Here is a 19,005-nt window from a genome sequence, read left to right on the forward strand (position 1 = left end):
AGTAAAAAAGAATAAAGAAGGTCTCTGTTACTGAGAGGGTAGATCACCAGGATAAATTTTTAGATGATGAAGTAACAGTTTACTTAGTCTGCAATAAGAAAGAGAAGATAATAAGAATATATTGTACAACACACTGTGTGTAGTATACTGTCTTTTTTAAGAAAGAGAGGGAAATAATACATTTTTATTTGCTTATATTGGCACTTAGAAACACTGGAAGGATGCTTAAGAAACTAAATAGTAAAATTACTTATGGGGAGCAGAGTAAGGGGGAACACAATGGAGGAGGACAGGGTGGGAGTGAGACTTCTCGATGTATATTGTGTTATATTGTCTTCATTTTTAAATCTTGTGAATTTATTTCCAATATGGAAATTAATTTTTAAAATATTGTTTTTCTTTTAAATGTATTATGTACTGTTCTTTATAAAGTGAAATGCTATGTGTTGGCAAGCACTACCAATTATTTTTCATTCATTCATTGTTCATGTATTGTGTATCTACAGTGTGCTTTATACTACAATAAGGTAGGATATAATTCTTGTTTGTAAGGTGCCCACTTCACTGGGCAAAGGAGAATGTAGATAATCATGATGGAGTGCTAAATGTCATAAGAAAGGCACAGTCATTGGTAGAATCAGTGAAAACTTCAAGTAGGAGGGAGCATTTGAATTGAGTTTTTGGGAAATTGGAGAAAAATGGGGAAAGGTAGGAGAATTTTAGGTGGGGCGTGAACATAGGCACAAACATAGCAAGCTGTAGGGCTTACTCTAGTGCGTCCTTGATGTTGACAAGCAATAATGGTGAAAATTATCCCCAAGTATAGTTGTGGTTTTGTTGTAACATTTCAAGAAATTAAAATGTTTCGATGAAAGTAAATTGTTGTTACTCTATTTGTCATCTGCCGTATTTCCTTTGAAACACTTGTAGAAATAGATGCAGTGTCACTAGCACCTGAATTAGGAATATGAACAATGTGGTAAATTTTAAAATAATGTTTTGTTTTGATATAATTTCACACTTACAAAAAAAGTTGCGTGATTAAAAGTATCCACATAAATTATATACTACTTATATAATTTTTTCTGAACCATTTGAGAGTAAGTTGGAAACATTATGCCCTTTTACCACTAATACATGTGTGTATATTTCCTAAGAGAAAGAACTTTCTTTTCATAAATACAGTACAATGATCAGATTCAGGAAATTTTATATTGTATCAATCTACAAGCCATGTTTAAATTTTGCTGACTGTTGCATGATGTACTTAATAGCTGATATTCTTCAAGTGCAAGATCAAATCCAGGTTCACACATTGCTTTTAGTTGTCGTGTCTCTGTTCTCCTTTAGTCTGGAACCATTCGTTAGCCTTTCTTTATCTTTCTTGACATTCACATTTTTGAGGAGTACAAGACATTTATAGAAAGGCCTTCAATTTGAGTATGTCATTTGTATTCTCATGATTAGATTCAGTCATGCGTTTTTGGCAGAGGTACCTTAGATATGATCTTTTGTCCTCAATGCACATTATCAAGAATACATGTTTTGGTTTGTCTCAATATTGGTGATGTCTGCCAGATTATATCATAAAGTTACTATTATTTTTCTCTTTGTAATTAATAAGTGATTTGGGGGAAGATACTTGAGACTGTGTTCTTCATGAAACTTCCACCTATTAATTTTAGCATCCACTGATGATTTTCTAACTCCGTCATTTCTTCTTTAGGTGTTAGTTGGCATTCGACTGTAAGAAAGAGCTTTCTTTCCTCTTTCTTTTTTACTTTATTCATTTGTTTATTTTTATCATTATGGACTCATGGCTTCTTATTTTATTTGATGTGCTATGTAATCCGTTGCTGTCACTATTTTGATGCCTAAATTATCCCAGATTTAGCCAGAGGGATTCTCATCAAGTAGGTTTTTGTGTTCTTTTAACATTTATCCATTACCCTTTCTGTATTTTCTTTAGTATCTGGTGCAAAAAAATTTTTTTCAGACTTATCTTGTGTTTTCTGTGCTCTAGGCTCTGAATCAGCCTTTTCTCCTAGGATCCTTGGTTCCTTCTGATGAAGAATGTCATATAAAACCCAAGCCCCTGAGTCAGCCCTTTCTCCAATGAGCTCTGGTTACTTTTATTGGGAAATTTTTATTGGGAAATCACTGAAAAATTAGAAAAAGTTTTGGCCAACAAAAATTTGTTGAGCACCTTATTCCACTTGCTTTTGTTTGAAGTACAGTCAAGTGCAAACTGTAGTCTTTATTCTCAAGGAACGTACATGAAGTAGAGGAAATAAGACTAAAAGAGATGTAATAAGCAGAAGAGTAAAAACCAGTAAACAATTACTTGTTGAATTGACTTCTGTTGTCAGAGTAAATCAGAGAAAAGCACATATTTTAGGGAGAGACTTTATGAAGATGGTGTGCTTTAAGCTGATTTTCTTTAGGAGGGGCATAATTGAAGAGCCAGAGGTATGAGAACCTTAGCTAATAGAAATAATATTTAGAGACCTTAAAATAAGTATCATTTTAAATGGTTAAAAACATACAAGAAGAAAAATAACATATAACAAAGATTAGAACACTATAAAATTATATATATAAAAATTAAGCTATAATAATTATAAATTTCCTCATTTTGTTTAAAAATGAAACAATAATCTATAATGTTAAATTTAATATATAAATCTCATCTACTTATTAAGTTTTAATACTTGTAGAAATACTACATTGTCCTGCTGGTATAATACTAAATCTGATTCTGTTGAACCATAAACTGCTCAGCCCTGAAGGTAAAAATTACACTGTGTGAATGTTCGTGACGTACTGCTCTGGGGATAAACATGTTCTAAATCAAGTCATTGCTCAGAGCTAAAATCTCCTACCAACTGCACTTTGTCTGTTTAGAGATGAAATGAGTAAGACTGGTTTCTTAAAAGTCACGGAGTTTTTTAAATGCTATTTTTATCAATAAGCAAAGTAGAACTGAGTAACAGAGAATAGATATCGTCTTAATAGAGACGATAAAAACAAAAGTCTGTCTCCAGAATATTATTAAACTTCCAATATAGTAAAAGCTCATAATAATCAAACTACGTTTACATTTGTGATACATTTGTAAGTCAGACTGCCCATACTGACTCCTCTTGGCTTATCTGTGAATTCAGAGCTTTGTAAGCAAATGAATAATGTTGAAAGGATTTGCCTAGGTAAAACTAAATTGTTTGCAACTGTTCTATGAGTATCTGTTTAATACAAACATCATATACATAATTATTTTAAGCAGAGGAGAACTGAGAAAAACTGTCACTTCACTGTACTAAATACAAATCATTTAATTTTATTCCATCAATTAGAACTAGATTTCTACTATGTAACAATTGTTTAGCCTAAGGCCCTTTAAAAGTTGTTCCTTTTTAAATATATTATACTTCATATTTTACTAATTCAGGTAGGTAGTCTGTTGAATCTGTTTTCTGAGATTTTCTTTGATTATAAGAGGCATAGAATTTCATAGATATAGTTAAATCTTTCAGAGTTTTTCTTTTGGTTCAGTTTATCCACCCTTACACCCCAAATCAGGATACTCTTAGCATTTAGTTGTCCTCTCTACGGATGGATGTAATTGAAGATTTATGGATTTTGGTGTTTTGTGTCTTGGGCTGAAGCTCTTAATCTCCTAATGGGCCCAATATAGAAATATTTATCTTACATCATTAATAAAGTTGTGAAATAAAAATTGTTATTACTGTGAGTAAATCTGGCCAAATTTAGTTTGTTACTAATGAGAGGATTTTCTTCAGAGTAAGAAAGAAGCTTGACAATCTAATAGTAAAGTGATCTTTATATTTTTATTTAAAATATTTGTATTCTCTTCCATCTTTTCAGCCATATTTCTTGTTGTATATTCCATTTTATGTCTCAAAATCAGTCTCAAAGGGTCTGAAGTACCATCTGGGAGGCTTCTTGGTTTCACTACCCCCCTCGTTAAATTATAATCTGCTAGAATAATTTCAGTGCTTTTGCAGGGGTAAAGGGTATCAGTGTTGGCTTCTTATTTAATTAAGGATCAAAAGTAATACTGAAATGAATGAAGTATGAAATAAGTGCACAGCAAGTGCTCAATAAATGTCAAGAGTAAATTTATTGGAAGTACTCCATTGAGAATTGGTTTTTTATCTGACTTCATTTTCCTTTTTCCTCTAGCATATTTCTTTGATCACCCTTGTTCTCTTTGTTAAAATTTCCTTTAATTCCTGGATGGAGAAAGCTTGAGCTAGAGAAAAGTCTCCTTAGAGGGCATTATTCTATTGGTAGCCAAGGGATCTATTTCATGAATATATAATCTCAAAATTACTTTCCTTTCTCCTCCATTGTGCGTTCGTTTAATTTTATCTATATGGCTACAAGAAAGGAATCAAAAGAAATCCAGGAAAATTTTCAGGTGTAGTAATTTTTTTCTTTCAGATAACACTATACTGCCTCACAGGTAGTGCGAGTACCTTATAACAGAGTATTCTCAGTTCTTCCCCTCCATGACTTATAACCTTGCTGTCATTCATTTTACTTTTCTATAAGCCATAATCACCAAATACATTATTGCTATTATTTTGAACAAACTGTTATCTGTTAGATCAATTAGGAATAAGAAAAATAAAAAATTTTATTTTACTTTCATTTATTCCTTTTCTAACACTTTCTTTAGGTACATCCAAATTTCTGACGTATATAATTTTCCTTCTCTCTGAATAATTCCTTTTAACATTTCTTGCAAGGCAGATCTACTCATGAAAAATTCAGTTTTTGTTTGTCTGGGAAATTCTTTATTTATCTTTCACTTTTGAAGGATAATTACACTGGATATAAAATTATAGATTGATGTATTTTTTTCTTTCAACACTCTGAATATTATAGTCCACCCTCTTGTTGCTTGCATGATTTCTAAGAGAAGTCTGATATAATTCTTATCCTTTTCCCTCTGTAGTTAAAGTTCCGCCCACCCCCCCCCACCACCTCATCTCCCCGAATCCTCCCATGCCAGCTTTTTTCCATATTTTCTCTTTGTCTGTGGTTTTGTGTAGTTTTAATATGATATGTCTAGGTGGAGCTTTTGGTATTTGTCCTGTTTGGAATTCTCTGTACCACCTGGATCTGTGGTTTTGTGTCTGTCATTAACTTTGGAAAATTCTCAGCTGTTATTACTTCAAATAATTCCTCTGTTCCTTTCTCTTTCTTCTCATGGTAATTCCCGTTATGTGTATGTTAAACCTTTTGTAATTGTCCCATAATTCTCAGATATTCTGCTGCATTCTCTTATCTTTTTTTCCCTCTTTGCATTTCAGTTTTGGAAGTGTCTATTCACATATCTTGAAACTCTTTGATTCTTTCTTGGCATTGTCCAGTCTACTGATGAGCCCATCAAAGGCGTTCTTCATTTTTGTTAGTGTTTTTGATCTAGCATTTTGTTTTGATTCTTTCCTAGAGTTCCCATCTCTCTGCTTACATTACCTGTCTTTTCTTGTATGTTGTCAACTTTTTCAGATAAATCCTTTAGCATATTAACCATAGTTGTTTTAAATTCCAAATCTGATGATTCTCAATTCTCTGCAATATCTGAGGCTGATTCTGATGCTTGATTGCTGTCTTCAGACTCTTTCTTTTTGCCTTTTAGTGGGCCTGATAATTTTTTGTTGAAAGGCAGACATGGTGTATTGGGTAAAATGAACTTTGGTAGATGGGTCTTTAGTATGAGGTTTCATGTTTATCTGGCTAGGAGTGAGGCTTTGTTTACTATTTGCCGTAGCTGTGGTGTCCAAGGCTAAAATTTCTTCTAGTGTCCTTGTTTTTATCTCCCGTCTTTCCTTTGAGTTTTCCTAGAGACCTTAAAGATAGTGTGAGTCTTGCAGTTCTTTTGGCTGTATTGCTTATTATTTTATAGGAGCCCTGTTAATGTGGTAGTAACGTGGGTAGGGGTGGGAGGTGGGGAGGAAACAATCTATAGTCTATGATTGAGTCTCAGTCTTTAAGTGAGCCTGAGTTAAGCATTTTTCTTCCACTGTGTTGTTTAGGATCCAGTAACATAGTTTCCCTTGCTGGCATGCTTTATTAAGGAGAAGAGAGTTCTGTAGTATTTCAAAATGGTTATCTTTCCCCTTCCTCTGTTAGAAGCAGGTGGAGATTTTTCTCAGGTTTTCATGGTGAGAACCTAGTGAGGCTTTTGGAGGTAAAACTCACATAATTTGGGGGGATCCTCTTTCAGGCTGTGCCACCTCCTAATTTTTAATTCTTAAGCTAGTCCATACTGAGCCTTCAGAAATTAATCAATTACAGTTGAAAGTGTTCCTACCTCAGTACTGGCTTTAGCCAACACTCTGCACCTGGGCTTTCGCCCCCTATAAGCCCTAATTCTCTCCACTTTTCAGGATAGCAGTTTTCTCTATGACCTCAATTCTCTGAAGAATTTAAGAAGAGTTGTTGATTTTCAGTTTGGTCAACTTTGTGTGTGTTTATGTGAGGATGGGAGTGACTGTTTCCAAGCTCTTTATATTTCAGACCAGAAACCAGAAGGTTCTTATGTTTCTAATTAGAATGAAGATTTCACTTTAGAGCATGGTTAGTCTCTTAAGTCTTTTCTTTTTCATGTATGAACTTCACTGGAAACAATGTTTCTAGTGAATATTTGAACATAGATTACTTTTGGGCTGAGAGACTTTTTCCATCTCCTTTTTGAAATTATCTTTTCATTTGTTGATTTTTCTAAATGCGGACTGCAATCCCATGCAAGCTGGAAGGCAATAAATCCCTGATGCTGTCTTTCTAAGCCTCAATTCAGCAATTAGGAAAGGTTTTTAAAACTCTGAGCACTTATCTACCTCAAAAGATTAGAAACGATGAACAGTGAGGAGTGCACAGTTTGTGTATCATTTCGAAGTACCTTCAATGTGCTAGGCACTATCCTCTGTGGGTGCAAAGAAGAGTAAAGGTAGGATACCCAAATCGTAGTGTTCTAAAGCTAGTCAGGTAACACACAGTTGCATGGTATCAAAGTCATTTCTTAGATGATGATATTCAGTCATGTCCAGAGAAGCTTAGAGGTGGGACACTATGTCTTACTTTGGAGGATTGGAATGAAGCAGAAAAATTTATTGAATTTACTGCAGCAGTGGACATATGATCTGCCTCTTGGAGGATGACTAGGGCTGAGGAGAACTTTCCAGGCAGAGAGAACTGCCTATAAGGTAGATGGTTTAGTCTGTGGTTGCTTTTCCTTCAAGTCAGGAATTGGAGAACGAGGCAAATGGGGCAAGTTAGGCAGTCTTTCTCCAACTCTACTCGATGTATGGTTTTATTGTTTGGTTTGATATATTGTGAAGTCCAAAACAGACAGTTGCCTTATATTGTTTTTCAAAGCCAAAGGTGAGCAATTTTTGAATTGTTTTGTACTATCTTGTAGTGTAAAAATTGATAATTAACTCTAATATTCTATTTCGTGTTGATGTAAGGTAGGAACTGCCAAAATAGTTTAGTTTTTTAATTCTCAAATTATGTCTCAAGTTATTTTACATAGTGGTAGAATTCATTTGGGTTTGAGTTAAGTTTGGTTCTATTGTTGCTTTAAATGTAAATAGATTTTATGATTTCATAGATAAGTTTTCAGAAATGAAAAGCCATATATTTTAGCGAATTTCATTTAGTCAAACCATTTCTCTTGAAGTGGCATCCCATTATATAACTTTATACATATTTTTAGTCTTCATCCTACGTATTTTTATTTTACCCTTTCAGGTCTACAAGGTCTGGCGAAGATATAATGAACATAATCGTAACTACTACATAATTCAGCAATACTGCTCCCATTACTAACTAGCAGATTATTGCCTAGTTGTAGTGTCGTAGCCTTTGAAATTACCATTACCAGCCAAGATAAAGCTGTTCTAGCATACGTCTAATATACTGTTTCTAAAATGAATGAATACGTATACATAGACGAAAGAATTTTGGACTCCTTAAAGAAAGCAGCATAGAGAATCTATTTTAGATTACAGAATACAGCAACAAAGCAATTGACATCTTAATTTTCTAAAAAAATCATCTTCTGATTTTGTTTCATAAAATTTAACTTTTAATTATGTACTGCTAAAATTATTCTCTGAGATATTGTGCACAGATGATTAAAGACATTTTTGGAGGGAGAAACACTCCTTAAAATGACCATTAAAGCCTATTAAATCATTGCCTTTACTCCAGACATCTCTTTCTTCCCTCTCTTTTCCTTCCTTAATAGAAATAGTGTATTAGTTTTCTATTGCTGCTGTGACAAATTACCAAAAATTTAGTAGATTAAAGCAACACAAGTATCTTACAATCCTGTAGGTCGAAAGTCCAGTATGAGTGTCACTAGACTAAAATCAAGGTGCAGACAGGCTGTGTTCCTTTCTGGCATCTCTAGGGGGAGAATCTGTTTACCGCTTATTTAAGTTGTTGGCAGAATTCAATTCCTTGCAAGTGTAAGACTGAGGTCTTGTTTCTTACTGGCTGTAAACTGAGCGTTGTCCCACCTAGTAGAGGCACCACACTTCTTGGCTTATGGCCTCTTCCTCCGTCTTCAAACCCAGCAATGGCCACTCGAGAGCTTCTCACTCTGCATCTTTCTGAGACACTGTTTGTCTGTAGTTGTCCACTTTTAAGGGTTTATATGATTAGATTGGACCCACTCAGATAATCCAGGATAATCTCCCTATCTTGTGTTCTTAACTGTAATCATACCCACAAAGTCCTTTTTACCATGTGACGAGACATATTACAGGTTCCAGGAGTTAGGATGTGGACCTCTTTGGAGAGCCATGTTTCTCCCTACCACAAACAGTAATACTAACTGGTGCCTGACTTTACTGGATCAGTTTTCCTTTTCTGTTTAGAATACCTCTGACCTTTCCCTGTTTGATTCAGTGGATACCAAAGAGGTGTTAGGATTCAGAGTCACGAGAGGACTGTATTAGATATAATACTTATAGGGAAACAGATTCTAGACACGCTGAAGAAAGAAAATCTGCTTTTGGAATATTGCTTTGAAAAACAAAGTCTTTGTATATTTTTGTGAGTTTACAACTGGCCCTAATCCTTAGTATTACTTAATGTCCATAGTTATTCACACAGTAGCAGGAAGTGAACCATTACAGATAATCAGCAGAGAGTCTCTTAATTTAGTATTAAAACATTCCAAGATAGAGAGGTACTCATTGAGAACAATAACATAATAGTTTATGTGAATTTTGATAATGGGCAACATTGCATCTTAATGTTTTATTTCTTTTTACCTAGATCATCACGAAGTATGTATATGATCTCCTGGAAAAAGACTGTAATTTGAAAAAAATCTTTATTCCAGTAAGTCCAATTTTAAAAAATGTTTATTTATACTTCCAAATGAAATAGTTTTCAATTCAGAAGAAAAATTTTTAACTTAACTGTGATAAGTTTAAATGTTAAGGTCCTAATGTGTTGATATAAGATAATATTAAGTGCCTGTCAGTATACCTCATCTCATTGTGCACAATAGTTCCTAAAAGGTAATACTCTTTTAGTGTAAATGAAAGAAATTCTGATTTCCAATCTTTTTTGAAAATGATGATACGATTAAAAGGACTACTTCTTCCTCTACCCTTTCTCATTTCATTGGTGTGCTTTCTTTTACTTATCTGAAGTAAACCAGTATACTTTTTATTGCACTAGACATTCACCATCTCTTTAATCATTTCATGATATTTTAAAATTATATGTTTTATTTCTATGTTGTTTCCTCTGCACATTCCCAAATCCATTTCTGGTGCTTCCTGTTTTATAACACTGCTCCTTCCTTTTTTGGCAGAACACTTATCTGAAATTTTGCACATTTTGCCATTTCAGAGTGAAAAAGTTTAAGATTTGTTCTCTGACTCAAATTCTCAAAAGGAATTTTTTAAATGTAAAAGAGGAAATATTAAGCTATCAAATGAAGAAGTAGTAATCTTATGGGTGAAAAGACGGTGGGACTAGATTAGGTGATCTTTGCTGTCCCTGACAACTCTTTGATTTTATGATATATGAGTGTCTGAAAGACTTAATGAAAGTAATTATTTTAAGGCATAAAACTTTGCATATGAGTAATTTCATTTACATGAAATTTTGCGTGAGATTTTTAAATTTGGGGGGTAATGTTATTCTGCTATGAACTGGAGGTTTTGAGGATTTATTAATGCTATCACATCCTCGCAAATTAATTCCATAGTTCAATATTTTAAAAAAGAAATCTATTTTATATTTAATTTTCTATAGATAAGCTCAAGTGCTGGGTCACATTGTTAATCATTTATTCATTTATTTATTGATTCAACAAATATTTATTTAAGGGTCTTCTAGGTGCCAGGCACTGTTCCAAGTGCTTGTGATGTAATGGTGAATAAAATATCATTTTATGTAATTGCTAGGCCAACCCCTGTTTATTTGGAAATTTTCCTTCCTTTAGAAATACATGAAAACAGGGTGTAGTGGTTAAGTTCATGCACTCCGCTTTGGTGGCCCAGGGTTCACAGGTTTGGATCCTGGGCACGGACCTACACACTGCTCATCAAGCCATGCTGTGGCAGTGTCCCAAATGTGAAATAGAGGAAGATTGGCACAGATGATAGCTCAGGGCCAATCTTCTTCAAACAAAAAGAGGAAGATTGGCAACAGATATTGGCTCAGGGCCAATCTTCCTCACCCTCCCCCTCCCAAAAAAAAGAAAAGAAAAGAAATACATGAAAACCAATATTATAGTATCTTTTGGAGAGTTAATATGCCAGTCTTCTTTGGATTCAAACCTCTTTTTTAGTTTTTTGTTTTTTTGAGGAAGATTAGCCCTAAGCTAACTGCTGCCATTCCTTCTCTTTTTGCTGAGGAAGCCTGGCCCTGAGCTAACATCCGTGCCCATCTTCCTCTACTTTACATGTGGGACGCCTACCGCAGCGTGGCTTGACGAGCAGTGCCATGTCTGCACCTGGGATCCGAACCAGCGAACCCCAGGCCACCAAAGCAGTGGTGCGCACTTAACTGCTGTGCCACCAGGCCAGCCCCTTTAGTTTTACTTTAGGTATACTGTTTTACTCTATTAAAACTATATATTGAATTTGATCTTCTGAAAAGGCAAGGTAGAATTTTTTTCCTTTTGTCCAGTCTTCCTTTCTTGTTAATTTTAATTCTTTCAAAGTTTCCAAAGAATGATATTTAAAGACCCTTAGGTAAATTCATTGTTACAACATAATTGATAACTGAGTCCTTTAACTCTGTAATACTTTTAGTTTCATGGAAACTTTAAACTCAACCCCCTGGATTACAAGAACAAATCACAAGATAATTGACTCTATAGATCATGTTATATGATTGTTTCATTAATTGTCTTTATAGAAAACCTGAGATTAGGTTTCGGAGGACTTTGTTTTCTAGATCTGATTATTTTCCTTTCATTTAAATTTAGACTATAAAGCTAATAAGCATAGAGAAACTTTCCATAATATAAGACCTATAATAAGTATCATGTCCATTTTTAATTAGAAAAGATTCCCTAATTTTATAAACTAAAAAGAAACCAAAAAAAATTTTTGTTTTAGGAAATAAATATCTCCCCTTAAATTATTATCACGTTTTACATAGCTGTGAAATTTTTCTTTTGTAACTAATAATTTTCTCCTGAGTTCTCTTAAATCCCAAAAGTTAGCAGTAAGAGTAGTTTTTCTCTGTTTTTTTGTACAGAGTTCTTCTTTTTTCTAAAGGAATACCACCAAGTTCTTTTTTTCCCTGATGATGAGCTAAGTTTTAGTTTTATAGTTGAACTATTTAATAAGGAAAGAAAAACTCATTTTCTGTTTTTGTTTTTTTAAATAATGGAACTTTATAGAAGCCCATGATTTGATGGTAAAGCTCATGATCATGTCTCATGTTTACTCTCCACCTCACTTATATAGGTACAAAATATTCTCAATTGTAGTATCTCATACTTGTGTAGAATATTGAATACATGAATTAACTTAATAATTTAACTACAAATTTTCATTCAGTTTTTTCAGTCATGTTTAAATGAACATCAAATTAGTGGGATTCATGAGTATCCCAAAATGAATTCTTTTTTTTAAAGATTTTATTTTTTTTTGCTTTTTCTCCCCAAAGCCCCCCAGTACATAGTTGTATATTCTTCGTTGTGGGTCCTTCTAGTTGTGGCATGTGGGACGCTGCCTCAGCGTGGTTTGATGTGCAGTGCCATGTCCGCGCCCAGGATTCAAACCAACGAAACACTGGGCCGCCTGCAGCGGAGCGCGTGAACTTAATCACTTGGCACCACAGGGCCAGCCCCCAAAATGAATTTTTAACTGCTAAAAATTGTTTAGTGCAGTCCCACTGACCAATTGGTCTTTGAAGGTGATTGGTCAATAAAGTGAGGCGTGGCACACTGGAATGACCTTTACATGTATTCTTTAATGAAAGCTGAGCTTAATGAATTACCATTGTTTCAAGATAAATGGCCTTGGAGCAGCCATTTCCAAACTTCATTAAGTTAATGAAGGAAAATTTATTATATAGATACTTACTATTTAAAATTAGCACTGACTTTTTAAAGAGTAACTTTTGTTACCAACTGCAAGAGTCAGAGTTCTGTGTTAAATTGAGATGAATATTAGCCAATGACCAGCTCTTACACCTCAATCATTAATACCATTACATTATTCATTTTCATTGTTTTTTTCGCTTGAATATTCTGATGTTCTCATATTTTACAGTCAGCTTTTCTGGATGTTCAAGTAACAAGTTTTATTCATTTTTTCATGGCTACCTTAATTTGCCCCTTAAAAATGCTTGAACGGCATTATAATATAAAAAACACATTTTGTCTTCTGAAAATAAGTACTCTTCGAATTTTAAAGCGATTACTGTGGAATTTAAAGTGCCAACATTCCATTGCTTAAAAAATTGACTCAGTTCCTTGGTAAAAGGGGACTTAGTTAAATAGAAGAAGGGAGCAGTGATCAGCACCTGCTGGAAAGTCTATAACTCCAGGTTTTTTCATTAAGATAAACAGATGTCCATTTCCATAGCTATTCCAGGATCCATTAAGGCCTCACTGACTTTAAGAGGCGCTTTTAATTCTGTGTGTTTAGACATACTCTTGGGTAAATGAATGACTGGAAACCTCTGTGGCCCCTTTTTTATTGTACACTGACAGCTTTGCTTTTTAATTTTTTCCTTTGTTCTTATCACCATTTTCTTTTTCTTTTTAAGCCACTTAGAGTGATTCCTCTGTTTTCATATGTTTGTAGCTAAAAGGGAATTTTTCTTCTAAGGTTTGGTTTTCTCCTGTCTCTCACCCACTTCTCTTCCTCTTTGACTTCAGTCATGCCTGCCGTCATCATCCTAATTTCCTTACTCCAGATATCGCATGCAAGTGAAGCTAATGTGATCGTGTTACACTTCTTACTTCTCTTCCTACATACTTAATTACTAATAATAAGATACAGTTCTGTCATTTTAATTGTTAGCACTGTGTAACTCTTATAAGATTCTTTATAATCATGCATTGGTTTAATCTTCAATATATGCTTTCTGAACCAGGCAAGTATTATAACCAGTTAAAACGATGCATTATTTAGTTAAATACCTTTAAAGGGATTTGCTGGTGATACTTGATAAGATTCCTTAGTCCAAAAGTTCGTTTATTGCTGTATTTACTAAGTGCCTACAATGTGCCAGCCTCTCTTTTAGGCATTGGGAATGTAGTTGGATACAAACAGAAAACTCCATGCCTCCTCAGGTTTACATTTTAGTGGAGGGAGCAGATTGCTAATAAATAGATATACAAACAAATACATGAAATAAAGCATACAATGTGTTAGATTGTGGTATGTGCTGTGGAGGAGAATAAAACCGAGAAAAGGACTAGGGAACTCTTGGGGAGATGTTTAAATGGGGTGTTCAGGGAAGGCTTCACTGAGAAGAGGGTCTTTTTCTTAAGCCCTGTGGCCATGCTCTTCTCGCTGAAATAAAAATAGCTAAGCATCTATTTACTGACACCAGTCTGATTGTTTTAGAAGTAGAGAAATTTTAATTTTTTTCTCTTCCTGGGAGTAGTGACTAGGAACATTTAGAATCCAGGGCATTTTTTGGTATCTAAAATTTTTTTGTCTATTTCTTATTTTGATAATCGTATGAATATATATAGATAGTGTTGCTGAAGTGAATAGCTATTGCATTACACAGCATGTGGACTCACCTTCTCTATTTGAGGATGTGTATATTACCAGCCATCAAGACTTTAGTTTCTGGCTGTGACCTGGCTGCACAAAGCCTTCCATTTCCAGATACTAGCCACTGCTGGTGTGGAATACCGCTGAATGCGTGCAGGGCATGTGTGATAAAAGGTGGGGAAGTTATCCCTTCCTAGAAATCTTTTGAGTCTTTCAAATCAAATCATACATCATCTAGTTTAAACCAAAATATTAAGTACATTGAAAATGAATAAAAATATTGACTTTTTATCCCATAAATAACTAATACATAAAATAAGGTTACTGGAATACACAAATAGTATTCCTTCATAAAATAATTGTCATATAAATTGTGTATTCACACTCTGAATGAAATTTCAAACTCCGTTTACATAGAAAAGTTTTTAAAATTTTTTAAATCATTCCCTCTCCCATCTTTTAGAAGTTTAATAGTATTCCTGCATAACATATGATTTTCCAATAATTTTGTTCTCCAATTGGGTTTTTGTTTTCTATTATAGGGCAGTATACTTCTATTATAGAAATATAGACTTAATAGCTGTGTGACCTTGGGCAAGTCATTTAAACTCTCTCTAGGTCTCAATTTCTTCATCTATGAATGAGTATAATAACAGTACCACCTTAATGGGATTGTGATTGAGATAATATATTTAAAACGTTTAGCATAGTATCTAGACCACAGAAATACTCAAAAGTAGGTATTTTTATTTATAATGATAATACTAAATATACAATAATAATGTAGGGAGACATATGTTTCCAGTATTCTTTTTTCATATTTTTATGTTTAAATTACTATCATGTCTTTTTTGCTCATCTACCTTGTATGTAATTGTTAATCTCTAGTGGATATTTTAATTTTATTTTAAAGTTTTTTTTACTTCTATTATTCTGTACTAGCCATTCTATAATTTGTAGTAACCATTAGTTGTTTTCTCATTTATGTCTATGCCTGATCAGAAAACATTTATTTATTATTTAATTTTTTTTAATTACAGGTAGATGCCACTGAGAGTGAACCAAAGAGTTTTATCTTTATGAGTGAGGATGCTTTGACAAATCCACAGAAACTGATGGTTTTAATTCATGGTAGTGGTGTTGTCAGGGCAGGTCAGTGGGCTAGAAAGCTTATTATAAATGAAGATCTGGACAGTGGCACACAGATACCTTTTATTAAGAGAGCTATGGATGTAAGTGCAATTTCCTTTATATTTTTTTGGCATTTTGTCGCTCTGTTTTATTGTATGTTATAAATTATTTTATCATGTCTCTTCAAAAGTATATCCTAAACATAATCTTATCTTTAAATTGTTATTATTTGTCATGAAAGATTATTCTGCATTATTTTGCAGTTACAATTTAAAAAAATGGTATCGTACGTATACAAAGATTTAGATAATGTCTTTGAAGTGAATATTTTTTATTCTAAATTTTTTGTTTATTTTTACATAAAATATCACTTCAACTATCAAATACTTATCAGTATTGAAAATACTTCTGAAAAAAGTATCTTGACTGATTTTGTAAATCTTTGCCTGCCTAATTTAGTGAATTTGGAAACTAAAAGAAATCTACTACCTTAAATTAATCTTTTTCTTTAAAAGAAGAGTTGGAATAAATCAGAGTTTTTTTGTTATTTCTTTAACAGAACTCTTTAGAGCCCACAAATAAAATGCCTTAAGCATAAGATATAGACATACAAAATGGTAAATTGCAATGTTTACTGAATTACTTCATTCTTATTTGAATTCAAACTTTTTAGAAATTGGTAGTTTAAAGTTGTGGTCAAGGTTTTCTGTCCTCTAATAGTGAAATTGTTTATTCTGACCTAGCATTGTTACATCTTAATATTTGGCTACTTTTGTTTTACTGTCTCATTCTTAAGTTCTGCAACAAATAGCCAAATTTTGCAAAGTGTGAGTTTCTCTCACATATGAGTAGAGGTTTTCTTCAGAAAAAAAGCGAAGTGGCATCTTGTATAAAAGGTTTAATATAAGAACATAAAGTTATTCAGTAATATGTGTGTGCATGTAAGCTTTATAAGAGCTACGTTACTACATTTTTGTAATTAAAATTGGAAAGGGATTCTTGATACACTGATAAATGCAAAGGTCAAATATAATATGTTCCATACTCTGTTAATTCTGAAATATAATAATAAGGCCCAGCCCAGCTCCTAAAGAATATTTTTGGTAATAGATTATGAGGGCCTTAAAATGCTACAAGGAGACTTTCTTAAGTTAATTGTGTATTTTTTCAGTCTTCCTGGATATGCAAAGAACACAGACATTGCTTTTGATTGGTTGCAAGCTTCAGTAGTGCATTTTTAGTAGAATTTAAGTAACTAAAATAATTGAAGTTTAGATTGAAGTAACACAAAATATTAAACTGTTTCATGTTTCGAGTTATGAATAGTGAAATCAACTCTTTCTCTGACACATTGGTTTGTGATTAGAACAGATCTTGTCGATGTATTTTAAGAACATTATATGTGGAATGTGATCACAATTCATCGAATATTTGAAAATATAATTGAGTAAAGAAAATCAGATATTTGTAATAGTATTTGGTGAAATATTTTATGTAATTATGTTGTCCCTTCTACTAGATCAACTAAGCCTTTCCCATTCTGGAATATATTTTGTCATATAAGTTTTTTGAGGAGGAAGAGTATATGAGACACCATGCCAGACATCTTTGAACAAACTGTCTGTTGACATCCCAAGCAAAAGGGAGGAAGTTTGTCAGTAACATTAGAATAGTGAGGAGTTTTGTTCTTATAAGTAGGAATAGTGTTTTGGGGATAAGAGCATTTCATTGCCTTGACTTTTTTCTGCTTTTCTCTGTCGTAGCATCTCATGATTCCTTGAAAAACAGCAGATGATTTCTAAGTACTTTAGTGTATTTAGTATTTAGTATGTTGTGTACTTTGAAAATTTTGTTTATATACTTTATTCTCTTTATTTTATAAAAACTGAATATGAACTTTATTGTGGTAACTTTCTACCTGGTGAACATTTAAAGATGGATCTCTCTTTTTAGTCCAGATAAAGTGATTTTATTACTTTGGCTTTACCTTTTCCTAGTGTTTTTCTGGCAGTTCTTCAAGGGCAGCTCTGCGTTTGTGCATGTATGTTGAGAGGGACAGCTAGGAAAAAGGCTGCTATTTTAGGAAGCAGGCAGAGGAAGACTAATAGGGAGAAAGAAGCTATCTCATCCTTTTTTTTTTTTTTTAAAGATTTTATTTTTCCTTCTTATCCCCAAAGCCCCCGGTACATAGTTGTATATTTTTAGTTGTGGCATGTGAGACGCCACCTCAGCATGGCCTGATGAGTGGTGCCAGGTCGGCACCCAGGATCTGAACCAGTGAAACCCTGGGCCGCCGAAGTGGAGTCCTCGGCCTTAACCCCTCGGCCACGGGGCTGGCCCCCTCATCCTTACTTTTTACTCAGATTAGCTCTACTTGTTTTTACTTTTTTGAATTTTTTTCTAAAATTGTATTTAAAGAAAGGTTTCCATAGTTTATAAAAAGGCTGGGAGTCACTACTCTCTTGTTCATGGTCTGTCAGTTTTCATATCACAACTGAAGTAAATTCTACTATTTTTCAGGCCAGACAATACCATTTCTATTCAGGGTTGTTAATAATATTTCTGCGATATTCCTTGCAGATTTTTAGTATAAGATTAAATGCCCTAAAATTGGATTCTCATCACTGAAAAGTTAAAACTTTTCTCCAGCACTACAACCCTCCCTCTAACTGGACTGTTTTGTTAAAAAATATTATGTTTAAATCTGTAGAGCCACTTTGGTTGAACCTGGGGTGAGGATTAGAACCACTGCCACAACAGCCCCTGAGATTTCTTCCCTGAACCCCGGAGCTCCATAGATCACTGTTTGAAAACTACAGATATTCCACTCCTTGCATTTTAGATACTTTAGAACTTGGTTATCAAAAATGTATTAAGATTTCATACTGGAGAAATAGTACATATCAGATAAATCCCACAGTACTTCTGAGGTTGCCATAGCTAATATTTTTAGTGTGTAACAATCTTCATTGCATAATATTTGGAGTAAGAAATAGTATATCATATAGCCAAGTACTAATTATTCAGTGTCTGATTGTGCAGTTTGAGAGTTACTCATACTTGTGTCTTCTTTGATTTTTTTCTCATATGCATCTTTTTAGGTATTTCAGTTGGTTTCTATGAAAGAGGCAAGGAAATTAGGTGACACTTAAGTTATTTAATTACTAATTGCAGGGGTGGAACAAGGGTGCAAAATTTTTTTTTTTGAGAAAGATTAGCCCTGAGCTAACTACTGCCAATCCTCCTCTTTTTGCTGAAGAAGACTGGCCCTGAGCTAACATCCATGCCCACCTTCCTCTACTTTATACGTAGGACGCCTACCACAGCATGGCTTTTGCCAAGGGGTGCCATGTCTGCACCTGGGATCTGAACTGGCGAACTCCGGGCCGCTGAGAATCGGAATGTGCGACCTTAACCACTGCGCCACTGGGTCGGCCCCAGGGTGCAAAATTTAAGGAGTCAATCACTCTCAGGGTTGTGCCGTGCTTATAGGACCCTGAGAGTGAGTGCTTCCTTAAATTTTGCACCCTAGGCACCTCACTGGTCTCTCTGCTTTGACTGTTTGAGATGTACTGTCAAAAAGTTTTATGGGGGCTGGCTGCCTGGCCAAGTGGTTAAGTTCGCA

The 19,005-nt window shown here is 34.0% G+C and overlaps 1 protein-coding gene across 12 annotated transcripts in view; it reads left to right on the forward strand.

Moving 5' to 3' along the window:
- Positions 1–19,005, forward strand: part of ARB2A (ARB2 cotranscriptional regulator A) — a 381,926-nt gene that overhangs the window by 91,872 nt on the left and 271,049 nt on the right. For 9 of the 12 annotated variants that reach the window (XM_044780004.2, XM_044780007.2, XM_044780003.2 and 6 more), the window contains 2 exons: positions 9,319–9,384; positions 15,290–15,481. In XM_044780004.2, the coding sequence (XP_044635939.2) occupies positions 9,319–9,384; positions 15,290–15,481 (258 nt within the window). The remainder of the gene's footprint in view (positions 1–9,318; positions 9,385–15,289; positions 15,482–19,005) is intronic. The other 3 variants (XM_070517778.1, XM_070517780.1, XM_070517782.1) reach the window with 1 other exon arrangement.

Source organism: Equus asinus, chromosome 9 (genome assembly GCF_041296235.1).
Source record: "Equus asinus isolate D_3611 breed Donkey chromosome 9, EquAss-T2T_v2, whole genome shotgun sequence".
Classification (NCBI taxonomy): domain Eukaryota; kingdom Metazoa; phylum Chordata; class Mammalia; order Perissodactyla; family Equidae; genus Equus; species Equus asinus.